Below are 19,484 nucleotides of genomic sequence, written 5' to 3' on the forward strand. Positions count from 1 at the left end.
TATAACAATCCGAATTGATTTTAACCAGCTCTTTCAAATCACCGCGAGATACGTTCTTATGATGTTGATTAGCGAAGTCCGGGAAAAAATACTTCTGTAAACACGTCATTCTGTTATTCTCCCATAGATTTGATCAAGTGAAAATTAATCAGAAAAAGAAATTTTTCTATTAAATGTTGAACAATATATAAAATTTATAATTATAGCATAAAAAAGAAAAATAAACACCGTTAATTCAAAAGCACATGAATAGGAAAGCAAAATATACCCACAAGAAACTTCAACTATATAGGTACCAGAAGTTAAAGATCCCGAGTTCGATTTTTGATTTGACACTTCAATATATCTAATCTAGTCTAATAATCCAGCTATGGCAAACAGAAACAAGTTATTATTTTTTTTTCGAAATTCAATTTGTAACTCTCGTGCACTGAAACCGTGTTAAGTACTGCCGTTGGGCTTTTCCTGAATCACAAAAGCAATCAAACTTAACTATATCATTTAACAGTCATATTAGCTGTATATATACATAAACGTGGAAAGCAACATAAATAAAGTATATTTAACATAGAAAAGTTAGTACACCACTTGTTGCGAGTTATTCGTTATCACAGTAAACAACAGTGAACATAAATATAATCAATGAAAAATACAAAAAAAATAGTGTTAGCTTGCGATATACACAAGTGTGAAAATATAGTTACCTAGAAGATGACTTTAAGTAAATTTGGTATCAGAACCTTTTATAATCTTGGTTACATCGAACTGATAAGTTATGGGGCAGCTATCGCATATTGTTGCATTCACTCAAATTTTCTCATTTCGCTACCATACACATTCTAAGAATCTAACAACTCTTTCTTCTAATTGATTGAAGCATTATATTTTCTATTGTTTGGTTATTATTGTTCCGTTGCATCGTTTTTACCCCAATATCACCATTGTAAGATCGTGTAGAGCGATGGTGCACCGATAGAAACTTTGCTGAAATAGTGGCTGCAAAATAAAATAAAGTAGGTATAACAGTATAGATTCTCAAAATTTTCAAATATTCAAATCAATCCTGCTTGGTACGGCAGGGTCGTAAGTATAAGCCAAGGGTGATATACGAAAGATCAACAAAGGGAGAGTCCCAAAGAAAATTGGGGACAGCAGCAGTTATCAGTTAACAGCCTAGAGATAGTTGGGATCAAGTGCCTGCTGACGTAAAAACCTTTTATTCAAATAAACATAGCGAACCTTCACTAAACAGCAATCAAATTAGAGCTACATGTACCGATGGTACGCTATGAACTATTTGTGGATCCATAACTGCTCTATCAGTAGTTACTTGCATGGGCGTGTAAAACGTCGTATATGAAGATATCGAAAGTTTAATAAAGGGAATTTTGAGAGGAGAAGATTTTGAGAATAAATCGTCGTACATAAAAACTTGGTAAATGATATTAAATGGCGAAAAATAGTATTTTTTATAACTCAGACAAAAATGATTTTTTTGTACGAGAATCTTTTTCATGACAATATCTGATCAAAGACTTTTTTATTTTGTGTAATTTTCCGGCTTCACTCTTTGACTCAATTCCGAAAGGTAACTTCTGTTTATTGTATCGCCTTATCATTTTATCAACACAAACCGACAACTTTGCGTATCATGGTATAAACAGAAATAACGCTTCTGCGAACCGTGACGAATTTGGGTTGATCAATTCGTCCGTAAGGAAACAGCCTAGGGATAATATACTTCGCATAACATAGGTGTAGGCTGTTTTCAACTGAAAATACTAGCATTTACTTTCAGTCGAATCTGACATAAAGGTCCCTTTAGCTGGTGTGACAACGATATCCAAGTCAGTCGATTTGTTGTCTTTCTTTCTGTGGTAACATATTGTAGATTTGGCAAAGTTTATTATTCTTTTGACAACTGTTCTTCTCAACAGAATGTAAACCTGAACAAAAAAATAAATAAAACAAATTTAACAAAATCTAATTTTATGTCGGTACTTATATCAATAAATCTTTTATATCAAATGAATCAGAATGACGTATATAAATCTTTGTCCTAATGAAGGTTCAGTTTTCAAACCCTCGACATTTTGAATCATTTAAGAAGAAGAATAGGGTTGAACTTATCCTTTATAGCGTTTTTTAGAAGGAAGACCAAACTAGTTCAATTTGCTAGAACAGCACAGTTAGTTAGACGCGTTAATTTGGTTTAACTAAGCCATGATGCTAACTTGTGCAAATCGGAGTCGCCCCAAATTATTTCAAGATTCGTTGGCTGGCATGGGATTTCCTTCAATTAAATACGATGATCATCAGAAAAAGTTTTGTTGTTAGATCCGTTTTGAAGCAAATAGAAGCTTTTCCTCATTGGTCAAATGCCAGGTAATAAAATTCAACCAAGTGCCAAGTTTTGATTCATATTGAACTCAAGAGAGAAGCTCATAGACAAGGGTCGCGTGAGTCGTATAGAATTTAGGACGAGCAGGAATGTGAACTCGCTTTTGACGCAAAGGTTGCAGAATAATCAGATTGCAATAATTACATTCCGGTTAACCAGGAACCTTAGACATTCCAGAAATTGCAGTTTGTCCTCTAACACTTTGTCTTCCATCTCAACGAAAATAGAGTTGTAATCATGCTCTACAGCTGCTAAGTAACAACGCCATATTGTGCCAATGTCGACAAATTATCGACAAACAAGACGACAAATCAAATGATTATGTTCCAAATGTATTTCAACTGTTATTAACCTTACCCAAGGGTCCAGTATCGGATTCGCAGCTGCAAGCCAGATAGCCAATCTATCATGTTCGCCGTTTGTCTCTCGTGAATGTTGATTGACAATAATTCGAACCTAACAAAACAAATATAATTTATCTATAATTCCCCTATTTTACTATTTTGCCCGTGCTATCCAACCAGCAGACGTTACAGATGAGAATGGACATATAATCTTGATAATAAACAAGAGAGCAATGCTCAAATATATCGACACAAAAGCCAAAACGAAGTAGTAAAGGTAGTGATCCTACCGGTTCGGTACCGTAGTCTACCCGACTTCGACTGACCACCCAACCAAAAAGATTGCGAACGCGAACGATTTTTAATTTTGATGATGTCATCACACACAGAAAACAGAAACCACAAAGCCCACAGAAATTTGTGAAATAAATAACAGTGAAAGCGTTCTATCGACAACAACAATCTTTAACCACTGGAACTTTCAAAGCAATTGGTCCAGATAACAACAAGATCAACAATAACAAGTTAAAAGCATAGCAACAAAACGATCTGTGGGTCCACTTTGTTTCCAATAATAATTCTTACATCGAGTTCACGCTCGATTCAATTTGGTAGTCTTTTAAATTTTACTATTATTTTCATACAGTTGAAATACTATTAACCTTCTACGTTGACAGTAAAAGTAACCTTTATGTATCAGCAGTAGTCTAGATCAGGAGTCACCAAACATTTTTGTCAATGCAATACAATAAATTCCAAGAAGTTGGGAAATCCATTCAATTTATTCAACAATATAAATTCTACATTCCTGAAGTCTTGAATATTAAATTCTATATCGCAGAATATAGATCAAGAACATCATAGCAAAACAAATATAAAAGATTTTTTGACATATCCGCATGTGAGCAGTACAAAAGTTAACGTGACTTGTACTATTAGCGCAAAATGCACGTTCAAAGCTCATTTTGGCACGATAAACGTACACAGCAACAGTTTCGCCGATAGCACACGCCACGAGTGTACGAGTGCATCCAATTGGAAAAAGCGTTGCGTACCCGTTGAGAATTTTAGCCATTTTATCACAGCTATTTCTAGACAATTTATGATTACTGCAATTAACTACAACTCCTGAGAAGGCGAAATGAATAGCATACAAAACTAACGAATAGCATACAAAATCGCGAAAACGAGGTATTGTTTGAAACCTCGACTGAAAATCTGATGACCAATGTTCCGAAAAAAGGAAGTCGATGGTCAGGGAAACATCTCTTGAAAAAAATCGCCACTTTTCCGTGTTATTGCGGGCTAGATGAAACGACGCCACGGGCCGGATCTGGCCCGCGGGCCGTAGTTTGGTGATTCCTGGTGTAGACTAACAAACAAGTTGTGATGGCAGCAAGGATCAGGCAACAATCGCATTCGGGGAAATTTGTCTGTTTGTCAAATAGTTATAAATTTTTTCACATGATGCGGAACTTCAGCTTTGTCTCACTTAATGTTGCAAAGTAAAACGGACGGTGTAAATAGATTGATTTTTCTACATGATGCGGAACGACCAATTTGTCATAATGAATGTTGACAAGTAAAACGGGCGGTGACATTCGATTGATTGATAACCAAAGCTATATGGTTGAAAGCTACCTAAATACCATATGAATGAAATGACTTATAGCTTCATAAAAAAGTACAACAAAATTTTCAGGAAATCCTGCAGCTAAATTTAAGGTATGGTATACAAACACCTGGTAATGTATCAATTTATTTGTGTTGATGTTGACATGCCGCGGGGGAGTATATTAGCACATCATAGTCATTATTCCTTTTTTAGTTAAATCAAAGAAACAACACGATATTATCATGTTGCGGTATGATAACTTTATTTTACAGTTCGACATATTGTAATAGGCAATTCCCATTCAGAATAATTACGTCTGGATGGTCATTGCTCACAAAACGTGAAAAGAAAAACTCATTTGGGTCAAAAAGTTTTTGGGTTTTTCTACAGGAGACAATTGGGACAATTGAACCCCAGTTATAATCTGTTTTGGGCATAGAAAAAAACTTCACCTGTGTTACTGTATCGCACCATTATAGTTAGAATACAAATGGATTTTTGGATAAAATCGAAATCTGATGTATTATTGAAAGCCCAAAAAAGTAAGACATACTGAAAAACGTCTATACTATTTTGTTCTCGAAAAGTTCAAGGCCGAATACAGAATCAATATTAATTTTTATGGTTTGCATACTAAATACGCGAACAAAACTTTTTTATCAAATGATCTAAATTTTTTTTTTCTATTGATGGTTATGTGAGTTTTGGATATAAATATATATACAAACGTAATCATTCAAAAACGTTACTTTCACGTTTACAAATCGTTAGATAATCACTAAATTTGAAAAGAATTTTGGAGAAAACGCCCATTGGATATTCTCAATCTGTAATGGAACATCGACCAAAGCGAAATTATTAGATATAGATTTACGGAATAGGCAGTAGGCGGTTTTTATTTACGCCAGATTTATTTATTATCCATCATTATATAGGGTAGCCAAAATAAAACCATTACAAAATACCCCCGAGGTTGGATAATACTCTTATCAGCGTTGCAATATGCCGAGTCGACATATGCCTGTATATTAAATTCAAAAGATGGTATAATTGAAGTCAAAAATACAATTATAGTCTTTTTTGTAATAGGATATTTTTATACATATTTCTTGGGGCGGAATAAACCTGACATAGCATAAAAAAAAAACATAAAACACAAATGGCATGGATAAATGAATTTCAGATACCCAATTATTTGACAACCAACTACCCATTTTAACTTTAAGACCATTTAAAAAAGTTGAATAAAATTTGGAAAACGGATTTAAAATTCCGAGTTTATGAACGGATCGCGTATAAAAAATTTGCTTCATAATTTCGATTTCTCAATTTTGATAAAATATTTTGATTCGGCAAACGCGATTCAAAACGGAGTCTCTCTCTCTCTCTCTCTCACGGCATGATTTAAATCTCCTTAATTTTTGCTGTTTAATTACCGATCTGGGTTACAGTAAAATATGGACATGCGTTATGAGCACATTGTTATACTGACTAAATCTGTATTGTAAACTACAGCACAGTCAATTCAGAATACCAATTTTGTTTAACAGCAGGCATTCTTTATCAATTTCTAATATTTATCTAATAATTGGGAAACTTAGGAAGTTTATTTTAAACTACCCCATAGAAAATATACACTACAAATCACATTTAGTACTGTGTTTTCAAGCATATTTACCATGAGAGGTAACCAACATATGATATATATACACGTCATCACAATAAGTTGAATTATCGTTTGTGTTTCCATGCCCCATGACTTCTTCTGTGCCCTGAGAATTATGACGCAGAATGTTATAAGTAGCGAGTTACGATATCATGTATTTTCGATTAACGTAAAGTAACACAAATACCCTAAAACAAATCACCCTGAAAATGCATTTAGCGGAAACAATACTCACGGACGAGCTCACTGCTCTCCATTAAAAGTGATTGCATGAAATAGGTAGCAAGTTCCGCTTCTTTATAATAGTATTAAATAACATATTTGTAACCCTACAATACAATATACATGGCGCAAATTTAATTAGATTAACTCAAACTAGGTGATATAATGTGTCAAGTAATTGAATTACTGACTTGTCATTAGTATTTGTCGTTGAGATCCAGATGATATATATAAAGGCAAAATATTAGCTGTTTAAATTATTTGCTAAAATTTAAGAGCATGAAGCTAAAGCATTATTAAGAGAGTTTATTTTTCTACTATTCAATAAACCTATTAAAAGAAATAAATTGGGGAATAATTTTTGGAAATGATAATAATCAAATACTCAAGAATTTTAATAAAATAAAATGAATTTACATTCATACCTTATTTTTTTCATTTTTAACAAACCGACGACCACACTTACATTGCATAGAATTGTGGTTAGGATTAACGCTATTCCAATAGTTGCATATATGTAGTTGAACGCCTGAAACACAACAAGTACATTACTTTTCCAAGTTTTGTCAAGTGCATGATCATCTTAAAAATGACCTCTTCGTGGAATGAAGATTTTACATGAGCTATGAGTTGTGTCGCACAAAGCAAGGGAGTTATCGTTTGAAAGCAGTGAGAGTTTTAGTCAATACAGAAAATACCCGGTACTGTTCTAGAAGGTCCTCCTCAAATGCGAACTAAAGCAGATGCCGGATTCAAAAATATTTCAAAGGGTCATATTACGATAATATTAGTAACTGTACATTGAAATATCTATTAAAATGTCCTGGGTAATAATCACGTAGTTTATTCGTTATGTAGAGGATGAAAGTAATTGTACTAACCATGTCCTTTTGTTCAGTAGCTTGCCAATCTGCGAAGCACCACGTATTTGGATACATTGATCGTACAGCACCGAACCCCATAGAAGGAAGTGCGGAAAACAGTGCCGACGCCAGTAAGACTATGAGTATTGCTATATTGGCCTGGATTATAAATATAAATGTTTTACGAATAGTTTTAAAGTATTAAGTATGGACATTTCCAAGAAAAATTGTTATTCTTGTAATTTTTTTGTATGCGATGTGTGATCGAGCAACTTAATTAACGACTGGGCAGGACTAACGACTACTACATTAATGACAAGAAAGCTATGACCAATACAAATATTCCATATGACATCAATAAATATGAGTCTGTCTGTTAGATGCACGCGATATCTCACGAAAGCGAGATTGAATCTGCTCCAGATTTTGCATGTGCATTTATCATATGTCGGACCAAAAGGCTATTGATTTTGGATAAATTATGTCGTATAATTAGCGAGTTATTAATTAATTAGTGATGGGACACAATATGTCACTATGGAGTGAAGTTTTGGGGATCCCCTAACTTTTGATCGATAAGTCTTCGGTCTCTGACCGATAATCTCGTTTCGACGTTGTTACATTTTTTGACATCCGATGTGCACACACCTTCGAACAGCAATAATTACTACATATAATATAGCACTGTATTTGAATCGATTTCTCCCATCAGTCAAGCCGAATTTTGTGAGTTCTCCCAATGCATTACTTAATACTAGAATTGTGTTGAATTCATTATATATATCGCTATACGCCAACACAGAAAGATATCCACAAATTTCACACCTTGGGTATTTGAGTCAATCTCCTGAGAATTACGACGAGCTAATCAGCGTTTCTGACTCAATAATACAATGTCTTATATGTACGTACATGGCGATATGAAATCACTAATGCGTATATCAGAAATATGTGTGATGTAACGGTGCTCACAATTCACGAACGACTGAAATGGAGGGAAATCTTAGATGTGATATGTGATTGGTATTGAATTTAACTTTTACCCTTTGATATTAGTGTCTTCGGAAAGCATGCATGCAATTTTACAAATTAATCAAACACTAAATAGCAAGTAAACTGATGAGAGACTTTAAGCTCAAATTACAGACCGACGACCCACAGTTGATATGATATGCTTGACATATGCAATTAGTGCCCGATAACGAGTATGTTAGGTCCAAATAAATGATGTACACAAACGTTACTTATATACTTTTATAAATATCCAATATCGATCGTTTCCAAAAATCGAAATAACAAAAGTATTGATTGGAAATTATTTCGCATATCAGCTGCTGGGTAGTGGGTATTTAAACAAGGCTTATTATTATAAACGCTCCGCTGCTAGGTATTTTATTATTATTTATTTTTATTTTTTTGAGGGGGGGGGGGGCGAATTTCTGCGGTTTATCATCGCCTACCTACGCCATTCATGCACTCCGGGTGAGACAGTGAAAGATTTTGGTTTCATTATACATTTGAACCCGTAATTTGAACCCACGACAATTGAACCTGCATACTATTAAACCTATGGAAATTTGAATCCATACTAACCCTAACCCATGGATTTTAGCACCGGCATATAGAAGAACCCGTGGATATACGGGTGCAAATGTATGGGTTCAAATGTACGTGGGTTTAAATGTGTTGTCATCAAGATTTTCTGATTAACCACGAGTCCAACGCACCCATGAAAATGGGAATGAAATCTACATATTTCAAATTGCCAACATCGCAAGCGTAGTGCTATGATTCAACAATTCTAATATGGCTATATTCTATCAAACCTATATTCGAACCTAATTATTTTATGGATAGTTAACTAAAACTTATCGCAAAATTAACTTTCAATGCTTATCGTTTTTTTCGAAGACAAAAAAGTCTAGCGAGCTCCTGTTCTATATGTGTGTGCTGGGTTTGTGGGCATGCAGAAAAAATTGATTTGAAGGCCTATTTTGCTAATGTGAAATCGATACTTTCAACGTTATTCCATTGATCATGTGATATTTAGCGTATAGTAACACAAACCGAAGCATCAAATTTATCATACTCATATATCATACTGTATGGATAACTTCACATCAATCAGTTTTTTATTTCTATTTAGAAGAACGATGGATAGTACATTTAAAATTTAACAAGATTTAACAAGATCCATTTAAGAAAGGATTAAAGCAAGCATTATGATTAATGTTTAAAATTGTAAGTCGAGCACGAAAAAAATGTGTACGGCATGCATTTTTGTATTCGAGCGAGGTTCGAAACTCTATCGAAAATTTTTGAGTCTGTGTCAAGCGAGTGGAGCTTATTACTTTTGATGGATAAAATACTATTGAAAATATAAAAATCCTGTTCTTTTTTAGTTAATGAATCATTTTTCGAAGCGCTTTGTGGTGGCGTGACAGTGGCCCATTCATCAAACCCTCTGACTGGGAAGTTTGGGTTTAACTTAATTACTTGGAGTAAAGTCAAAACATGGGTATGAATCAAACCATAACGAGAAAACAATGTTGTATGGGGTTCGATTGAAAATCTTTAATAAACTACAATCAAGTTTCTGAATCCAAGCGAAACAAACAAATGCTTTTTGCCTTGTGATTCTGTCAAGCCATAGCATCATAAAAGCACTCGCACGCCTTCTTGAAGTTTGTCTCAAATTACAGCCATTGTTTTCTAGTCATAACATTTGTTTGAAGTCTGAGTCATTCATTTAGCAGGAAATCGAATATTCTGCGTTACATTTATAAGTCGGGTATGCTCCATACATGAGACGTATTCGAATATCAATTAATGATCGACGTTAAGCATTCAATATTTGATTATTTTACCAGTTTAAAACACTTAAAATTGTAATTTCGCTCGTAACTTGTGCTTTTGCCATATGTAAAACAATTTGTTGTTTTTTTCACTTGATTTGAATTGTAAAATATAAGACTTATTCTCGCCCGCCATATATTCTTTTGTTTTGTATTACAGATTGCTAATGGACTGAACATTGAACATAAAACCGTTTTCAGGTGGAATTAAAGTCGACATTATTCTCAGGTGGACAAATTAAATTCTACACTCTTCAAACGCTAATGTTTTACTCCCAAAAAGATTCAATAAAGAATTTTAAATATAAAAATCGAAGATAACTAGGTGACTAAAATTATAGAGCGCTGAGCTTTCCGTGAAAATCCTATACATTGATATAACGCATTCGAATGAGAATCACACAAATATAGTGATAGAAGGATTAAATACATTTTTGACAGTATTTCGCGTAACGTGTTTTAAAATGAAACTCAAAACAAGCAGTCATGAATTCATACGTAAGATGATGTTATTTTGGAAGTACGAAAATTTTTCCGATTTGGCATCGCCTAAAGCAGTGGTTCTCAAACTTTTTTAGTCCCAGAGCCGCATTTCACACCTCAAAGTTATGAAGAGCCGCACACAAACAACGCAAGGGGAAAAAAGCAACAAACCTTAAGCGCGTATTTAAAATACTAAGTCATCGTAACAACACACGTAACAACTAGGGCTGGGCAAAATATTCAAATATCAAAATATTCCAATGGCATTTTACTATTCGAATATCCGGTACCACGTGACCTGCGCCGCTCAGCTTGGACACCGAACTCGCGCGTCTCCAACTCAATCGTGAATTGTGCAAGATTTCCCCACCGCACTAGCTATCAGAAAAACACGTTGAATTCGAAAAGTCGTTGTCTTTGCGTTATGGTGTTATATGCTTATTTTTGCACTTAACGTATCGTTTCAATTCTATATTTTGCATGAAAAAACGTACCGACCGTTCCGTAAATTTAGAAACGTCAAACCAGATTAGGTATTTAAAATAAATTTCCCAGATTTTGAACTCCGCATGCTTGGTGACATATCATTAGCCATTTCATGCATTACCGAACATAAAATTGATTAAAATAAAATGTTAAAATGACTTTTTGGCGTTTCATTGTAAAAAAGTTGATTTTAGGTCGTTGGAAAACTCTAGGTATATAAATAGCATGTATTTAAAAATAACACGGACACCATAGAAATGTATGAAAAATTCAATTATCATTTTAATAAATATCTGCATCTCGGTTACCGTTCACTTTTTTACAAGCGGTTATGAGGAAGATCAAATCCAAGGCAGAGGATAAAACTCAAAATAAAATTAATTTGGTTTGGAAATCAGCCCCTAATGTATTCAACAGCTGTCGCTGATGTGAACGCAAGGGTATACTAAATACTAAAAAAATCAGTGAATTATTTGATTTATACATGATATTCGGAAATGCGACAAAAACTGAAAATCAACGAAAGCAAACAAATGGTTACAGTTTGAGAATCACTGGCCTAAAGAATTAGTTACAGCTCGATGATAAACTAGCATGGGACATAATCCGCAATATCAACATGGTAAGGTCTACCACCGGTTAGGTTATTGCGCCAACGCTATTTATAAGGAAAAAGCGAAATGACTTGGCTGGTATTTCCCAGGAATGTGGGCTTGTTTCTTAATTTGAGTTGCTCGAAATCAGAAGAATAAGGATGTCCTCTGGGATAGGTTCATTCATGCATCATGGTTTTCGAAGACTTAGCGTTCATGAAAAATTAACACTATATTTCATTTATAAAACAAGGTTAATTATTTCGATCAATCTTGACAAGAAAAATATACACTTTTTTTAACAGTGTGCATTTTATGAATTCTTTTCAGTTCAGACAATGCATATCAAAGCAAATTTTTCGAAAATTGTAGGGATTTAGTTACCAATTTAGGCTTCACTGCTCTTTTATAGAAATACGGGTATTGTATACTCAGCACACGTTCTATTGCCATTCCTGTCAGTGATGCCATTGTCACGATACCAAAAAACATCATCGCAAAGGCACTGTAGTTGCATAATGACTCTCCTCCAGCCTCCTACAAGAAGAATGGAAATTTTATTAATTCTATTCATTTTCAATTTGCATAAAAACAATTTTTGCATTTGTTCTATGCAAGTATTTTTGTTTTCGCGAATATCTTTAAATTAAAAACGCTCCCATAAAAGAAAAGATCAAACAAAATACAAGATGCAAGCTAACTGTTGATTATCAGTCATACATGACATCAGCCAAATGGAATCTAACTTTGTTGGAGAGTAATGTATGCAGTTTCAACCGTCTGTAAATTTTGCGAGAAATTCGATATCACTTTCAAGAAATGAACCGGACACCGAAGTTCTTCAGTTAACAAAATACAAAATAGCCTTTCCGAATAAAAGTCAAAGACGTTATCAATAATTTATCATTTCAAGAAACATCTCAAACGTTCTTCCATGTAGGTCAGCTATAATGGAACTAAACTAAAAAAATACCACAACTTGATGAACAACGTCTAATGTATGACGTAATTTTCATAATTTTCTTTTAGCTTTACAAATGACATTTTAAACCACACGCGGTTTTGTTAATAGTAACCATGTAAAAACCAAACAGGGCATGACCTTTCACAATTTGTAGTTGAAATAGGTCAAATAAACTGATTTTCAGATTTCAATTTCATCATAATAATGAAAAATGTTCATCAGTCAGAGCTTACCATTTTTGAACATAATATAATAAATCCTAAATAAGTTACAAAAATACCAATATTTCCTGATATTTTAGTGTTTTTGAATGCGATTGCCCAGCTAAGAAGTCAAACATTTCGATCTAGGCATCGTAGTCAGGTTGAGAAAATTATACAAAAAAATTAAACAGAAAATATTTTAATATTTAGTACATTGTCATCTCCAATCTCTGTTGTGCTATAGACTATAACGTTATGAACAATAATTAGCTGTTAGGAAATACGAGGTGCACCTACTGCCAATAACAAAAAGACAGCCAAATAGTGGTAAATATACTAAGCGTCGTACTATAGGGTCTCTCATATTGTCTGATTTGTTGGATAATTAATATTTTAGATCACTTATGTAACCCCTCAACATGTAAGTTTTATCCCTAGTTCAATTTCTAAATTTTCTGCGTGCATTCGTATATTCAAACACAAAGTTTATAATCGTTTGAGAAGTACGCCGTAAACCTACTTTTATTCCCTGATTTGTTGAGTATAAATACATCGTCACAGGTGAAGTTACCAAGATCCCGGCAAGATCAACAACAATAAGTGCAAGAACAAGAGTATGGAAAGCACCGAAGTCGTTTCTTCGACCTCTTCTTTTAATAGGTTTCAATATGTTAAAATCTAAAACAGAAAAGTTTATTTTCTTATACCGGTTTGCAAACTAAATAAAATGCTGTTGAAGTGTTGACTGTAGATTTATTGATATATTCAGACAAATTCCAATTATCTTACTCAAATATTCAACTTCGACTTATGACTTCGGGTTTGCAGAAGCTTCGATTCCGGCTTCGATATACGAAATAGCGGTATTTGTATTACGGTCACAAGCTTCATCCGATTACATTGCAATAATTGGCAATCAAACTGAAAGTACGTATGCAAGTATGAATTGACATATTACTCTCGGAAATTTTCAACCTTAAAAATTTTAAAGTTTTCTTCTAGCTAACTTTGTAATGTCTATTGAGTCTTGTTTTCATAGCAACTTTCAAACCATAAGGCATTTCAAACGAAAATTTTAGCAAAATGTCACGATAATACTCAAATTATCAGAATATACGAGTTTATTCTCTGAAAGATGGCTGTACAAATTTTATTTTTTCATCAATTAGTTTTTGACACTGTTTCAAAATCTCCATTTATATGCATTAAGGGTGTCATCGAAATAGTTTACCCAAGCAGAATACATTGTTTTATGTGCATGGAGCCCAAGACTTGCAGAAAAGAGATTCATTACTTGCTCCTACACTCAAATAACAGTTTCACTTTGATTTTCCCGTTTTTAATAAAATTTGCGTTCAAGGACGTGAACCGTAAAACAAAACAGTCATATTACGTTGAGAAATTCGTTTAAAAGATTTAGTTAGCTTAGCCCCAAATATGAAAAACAATATTGAGTACCAATATTATTACAACAAACAACATTAAACAAACGAGGCAGTGTATTTTCTGATGCAAACAGATGGGAGCGAGGAAAATTCCAGCTCCCAATCGAAATTAAATCAATCAACACTTTTCCATCAGACGACGGGTTGTGATATATTCAATTACGAAACGGTGCGGTTCCTACGTGCGAAACGAGAAACGGGATATATGTGTCGCCAAACTTGGCTGGGCTTTTAGTCCGAGATTTCCTTTGCGTTTATTGCGCGGTACTGCTAAGAGTTCCGACTTTGCGTTAGAACTTTCCTATTAAATTTAACATTAATAATACGCAAGGGTTGGAGGAATTCTCTATTAGCAATCATACTTCATTTTTCAGCTTTTATTTATCTCTTATAAATGGAATGAAGACTTGAAGCGACATTAAGTATCGTAAACTATACACATATACGATTTTTATTTATTCGGTACTTCGCTTCTTTCGAGAACACAATCTACCCAGTCACTCAAAACTCTTTCGGCGATATTAACTCGTTTATATATACTTTATAAGAGCCATCTTACTCATGAGTGTGTGTTTGCCTCTGAAGTACGAGTCAAATTGGGCTTCACCGTTATATTTTTGATTTGATGTCAATGCCACGATGTAGAGCACCATTAATCGATAAGTCGAAGTACGATATTTCAGCTTTCGGAATAATTCAAGAGCGTTTTTAATAATAAAACCATCTAACTGTAATTATGATACTGGCCACTATGCTCCCAGCTTTCAACTGACCTGATATGGTTCAATAGATTTTAACATACCTAATTAGATCAAAACATAGATGCATGTCTTTGATATGCTATGATTTTAATGATTTACAATGCTATTATGAAAGCTTGAAAAAGCGAGTTTATTATTTATTAGAACCCCACGCAAGGTTAAAGACAATTGATTGCAACCGCACATACACTCACCAAATTTGCTTCCAAGTGAACATGATTTTCGACAATCTCTTGTTGATATATTTCCTGTACTTCGATTTTTACGTAAGTTAGGCGGAGGTGTTTTGTGAATCGTGGTCGGTGTGTCGGTTGGTGGTCGCTGTTTGCGGTATTTGTACCTCAAAAGTGCTGCAATCGCCAAACAATTTCCGATGACGCCTAAACCGAATGTCAGGCATGGGATTGCTAGCGTCTTCTGTTAAGCAATGAACATATTGGTCAGTTATATTTGTGATTGTAGAAACGAGCAACTGTGTGTGTATCTTATCGACTGTTACATCACAGATAGACAAACTGTTAATTAGCATTCAAAATTTTACAAGAATTAGTAATTGTGTGCGACATTGGCAAGGAAACGACAAAGACGTAAACAGGCTGAAGATTCAAGTTTACAGACTCTATTTTTCATAATAGACATATTTATTAAAAGTTATGATAGTATCGATATAAAGTCTAAACTATGTATACTGTAACCTACTGTATCTTTCTAATATACAGACGTATATAGAAGTAAATACCTAACATATATATTGAAATTGGATGCGTTACACATGACATAATGAAATATCAACAGGAAGTATCAAAGGATTTTGCAATGCGTGATTATGTAGCTCAAAGGGAAAATACTTGGCAAGTGAACAAAGTTACCAGGTTTGGTTACCCTACATATTACATACATTTCCAATTATACTATATTAACGTATTTCACTATTTACCGTCGCTTCCACCACTCTGGGCCAGGGCTATGGGCAAAATTTTAAACGTTGCTAAAACATGCTTTAGTTCAGCGGTTCCCAACCTTTCTACCCTGGCGGACCGGTAAAATAAGATTAAATGTACTCGCGGACCGGCAAAAATTGAAATGGCCGTAACAGAAAAGAATAACATATATTTGCGTGTCGCAATGTCAATGTCGGGCACTCAATATGCTTCTAGACAAAAAAGCACATTTTAAAACATTTCACACGAAGAATAACTATCAAATAATGTGCCGACCAAAAATTACAAATGAGTGAAACATAAAATAATACCATATATTTGCGTAATGAAATGCAGTGTTGGGCACCCATTATGCGTGAGAAAGGCACGCATTAAATTCTCACATTAAAATAATGCACAATTAACTTCTGTGAAAATTTTGCTGCTGTTTCGTTTCCAATACAAGATTGCGAACGAGGCAAAGAAGTTTTTGCAACACGTAGCTCTGCAGCCGCGTGCAGCCGATTTCCTTGCCTCGTTTTAATCAAAGTGAGGTTTTAATTGAATCGAGTGATGAGAATGTTTTTTCGCATAACGCAGTAACTGGCTGAAAAGACGGACCACAGTTTGATTGCTCGATTACTTGGCGATGGGTATTCGTTATCAAGAGATATCTAAAATTGTGATAAGTAATTCTTTTTCAATCTGAACTGTAAAGAAGAATCACAATTTTAATCAAGCCTTTTCTTTTTCATTGGGTTCATAATATTAATCCCTCTGCAGTTAATCGCAGCCTCAAACGGAATGAATTTGCATTACAATGACAAAGTCGTCGATAACTTGGCGACAAGCTCAAAATCCTACTGTGTCTGGAAAAGATCTCTGCGGCTCATGCTTTTTTTGCGTGTATCGCGTGACCACCTGTGGGGTCGCAACAAGTTCATATCTTACTGGATTAATATACTGTTCTTGACTGTTTTCTAGTTTAAACAAGGAGATATCCATTACGTTTCATATGAATGGTCATATTAATCAGGAAAAGCACGCAGAACAGAAAAGGCACGCGTGCCGATTTTTAGGCTTCTTAATTTTGCAAGATTTGATGGAGCGCATTCGCGATGAATCGGAGCTGGAAAAGCGAAAAGTGTGAGTGATCGGCGCCAAGATGTCGCGTAATACGGCGCCAACATGTCGCGAAAGACGTCGTAATATGACGGCAGAAGAGAACTGCGTAATGAGCCAACGCAACTTTGTCTACGGTAAAGCGATTGAAACGGCATAAAAACAACAAGACAACAAAATTTCTTGCGGACCGGCAAAAAAGCTTCGCGGACCGACACCGGTCCGCGGACCGGCGGTTGGGAACCACTGCTTTAGTTAATACATGCAATACGATCGTGCATGGTAAAAAGTATAAGTCTGCCTACAAAAAGATTGGCACAAAAATAGTTGCCTCTACAACGAAGAATTTCCCCATTTTATTTCCGATAGTATACCCGGGAATATTTTTCGGTTCATTGAAGATTTGAAAATAATAGGCCTAAGCTTACCTATAGCGACGTTAAATCTAATATTCCAGAAAAAATGCAAACAGCTATCCCGGGAAGTATATACATTTATTCTGCACCTAAATTTATGCCTGTTCAATCTAGATAAGAGGCTTAAATATCTATCTATCTTCAATCTAGACATCGCTTGAAAAATATTACAAAATGCTATCTTGTTACTGAACATATATTTATACCTTAGAATAGTTCCCAGAATACAGAGCGTCGGATCTTTCATTATCAATGGTATCACTGAATTCAGAAATATTCATGTCGTCTATTTGTAAGCCGTGCATCAAATCCAGCACTAAGTGGCATTACCATCCAAAAATTTGTCACTAAAAGATCGAATGCTCTGAGGAATCGTGTTGATAATCATCATTCGTCACAATCAATCAGTGTTTTTATTCAAGATATTCGTCAATACACGAACCGTAGCTGTCTGAATGTTATTAACCAAGTATTTTACAACATACAGGTATTCTGAAAAAAGGCCTCACAAAGAGAAAAACCTTAACCGTCAAAATATAAATCTAAAATTTGTAGATATTGTAAATCGAACGCTATGCGATTTACGGGTTATAAAGTTATAAAGAAACGTAACATAAACGTCAACTCTTCAGTATGATTTATATTGAAACAATCACACGAGAATACAGTGTCATCACTGTGTGATGTTATAAAATATATTGCAGAATAACCGTCAAAAATAGTTATCACGCATCTGGAAACATAACAACTGGTAAATAGGATATCACTTTTATCATCTAAACAAGCGCAAACAAAATGTTAATGCATCTAGGCCCTTGAATTTATACATTGCCATAAGTATCTTGTCGTCTAGCTCTAGCTGAACACAATCAACTCATCAAAGCCTCATTAACAATAAACAATGCCAAACTGCACTGGTCTCGTCCACGACGCTCAATTTATGTCGCTCAAGGTATCGCGTCGGAAACTTGAGCTTCTCTCAGACGTCATCCAATGTTTGTTATGGTGAAATAGCGACACCTAGGAACGTAGATTGTTTGTTCGAAAAAACTACGAACGAGTTAGAACAGTGGTTCTCAACCTTTTACTGACCGCATACCACTTTACTATTTTTTTACTCTGGTCGCGTAACACTGGAAAAGACATTTTTTGGCGCGGCGAACACTGGCACAAGACACGCGCTATAAGAGTATTTTATAATGTGGCTCTACATCCTCAGTGACCTAATTCGCAAGACGGACGAAAACGTACCCATCTCGATTCGTTCGTGGACAATAGCAGGCGAGGGCGATCTCCAAGGACTGGACTGGCCCATAAGACGTTTCTCCGACACCCGACCCAGAAAAATTCTTCATATACTTTACTATTGCAAATTTTTTTTACTTATTTTGAGAGTGTTTTGATGTGTTGGCGCTTGTAAGCTGGTTTACGTGTTTGAAACCCTCATTTTTATTAAAATTAATCAACCATGTGCCGCTTACAGGCACTGATAGCTTAGTTTAGATTAGTCTATCGCAGCATTTGCGAGACTCATTTTTTATTACAGCAACTAAATACTAAATTACTGCTCCTTTGAAGACATAATGACAACTAAGATATTTAATTCACAACTAATTTCTTGAAACGCAACTGAAAACTGACAAATAACACGCAAAACTACAAAAACGAGACAATGTTTACTGATTGTTGCTGGTTACGGAAATAAACAAGGAAATTGATGCCCGGGGAAACATTCATAAAGGCCGTTCAGCGAATACAATCAGTATGGAAGATAAAGCGTTGTCGTCATATTCTGGCCAACTCAAAAGTTAATTGTTGCAATAATTCAAAGCTCGCATACCACTTGATCAACTTCCGCGTACCACTAGTGGTACGCGTACCACATGTTGAAAACCACTGAGTTAGAAGGACGATAAATATTGTAGTAATTAACTTATTGGACATGGAGTGTATACATGTGGGTCAGTTTTCTAAATTCTTGTCGTACACTGTGGACCTACAGATCAGGTTGCTACCTTCTTCTTGTTGTAATTCATTTTTTTGATGTTAAGGTATAATTGTTGTTAAGTTTTTCTGAACAGCTAATGGCCAATTGATTTCAGATTTTCAGTACCTAAAACAGGAA

At 34.8% G+C, this 19,484-nt stretch overlaps 1 protein-coding gene across 1 annotated transcript; it reads right to left on the reverse strand.

The window, feature by feature from the left end:
* Positions 1-148: 148 nt before the first annotated feature.
* On the reverse strand, positions 149-18,234 carry LOC120344366 (prostaglandin E2 receptor EP2 subtype-like). Its single transcript, XM_039413558.2, has 10 exons — positions 17,566-18,234; positions 15,096-15,318; positions 13,216-13,373; positions 11,913-12,065; positions 7,130-7,270; positions 6,674-6,777; positions 6,039-6,132; positions 2,759-2,857; positions 1,793-1,946; positions 149-996 (listed from the first exon to the last, which is right to left on the reverse strand). Exons 1-10 carry the CDS (start codon positions 17,662-17,664, stop codon positions 848-850), a joined length of 1,374 nt encoding a protein of 457 aa, XP_039269492.2. The 5' UTR covers positions 17,665-18,234; the 3' UTR covers positions 149-847.
* Positions 18,235-19,484: the final 1,250 nt, after the last annotated feature.

This window comes from Styela clava, chromosome 5 (genome assembly GCF_964204865.1).
Source record: "Styela clava chromosome 5, kaStyClav1.hap1.2, whole genome shotgun sequence".
Lineage (NCBI taxonomy): Eukaryota > Metazoa > Chordata > Ascidiacea > Stolidobranchia > Styelidae > Styela > Styela clava.

Coding starts and splice junctions, on each gene's coding strand:
- LOC120344366 (XM_039413558.2), bottom strand. CDS start 17,664: ATGCACGGCTTACAAATAGACGACATGAATATTTCTGAATTCAGTGAT. Junction 6,778..7,129: donor CTACTGAACAAAAGGACATG/GTTAGTACAATT, acceptor GTTGTGTTTCAG/GCGTTCAACTACATATATGC. Junction 997..1,792: donor TATGTCAGATTCGACTGAAA/GTAAATGCTAGT, acceptor TTTATTTTGCAG/CCACTATTTCAGCAAAGTTT.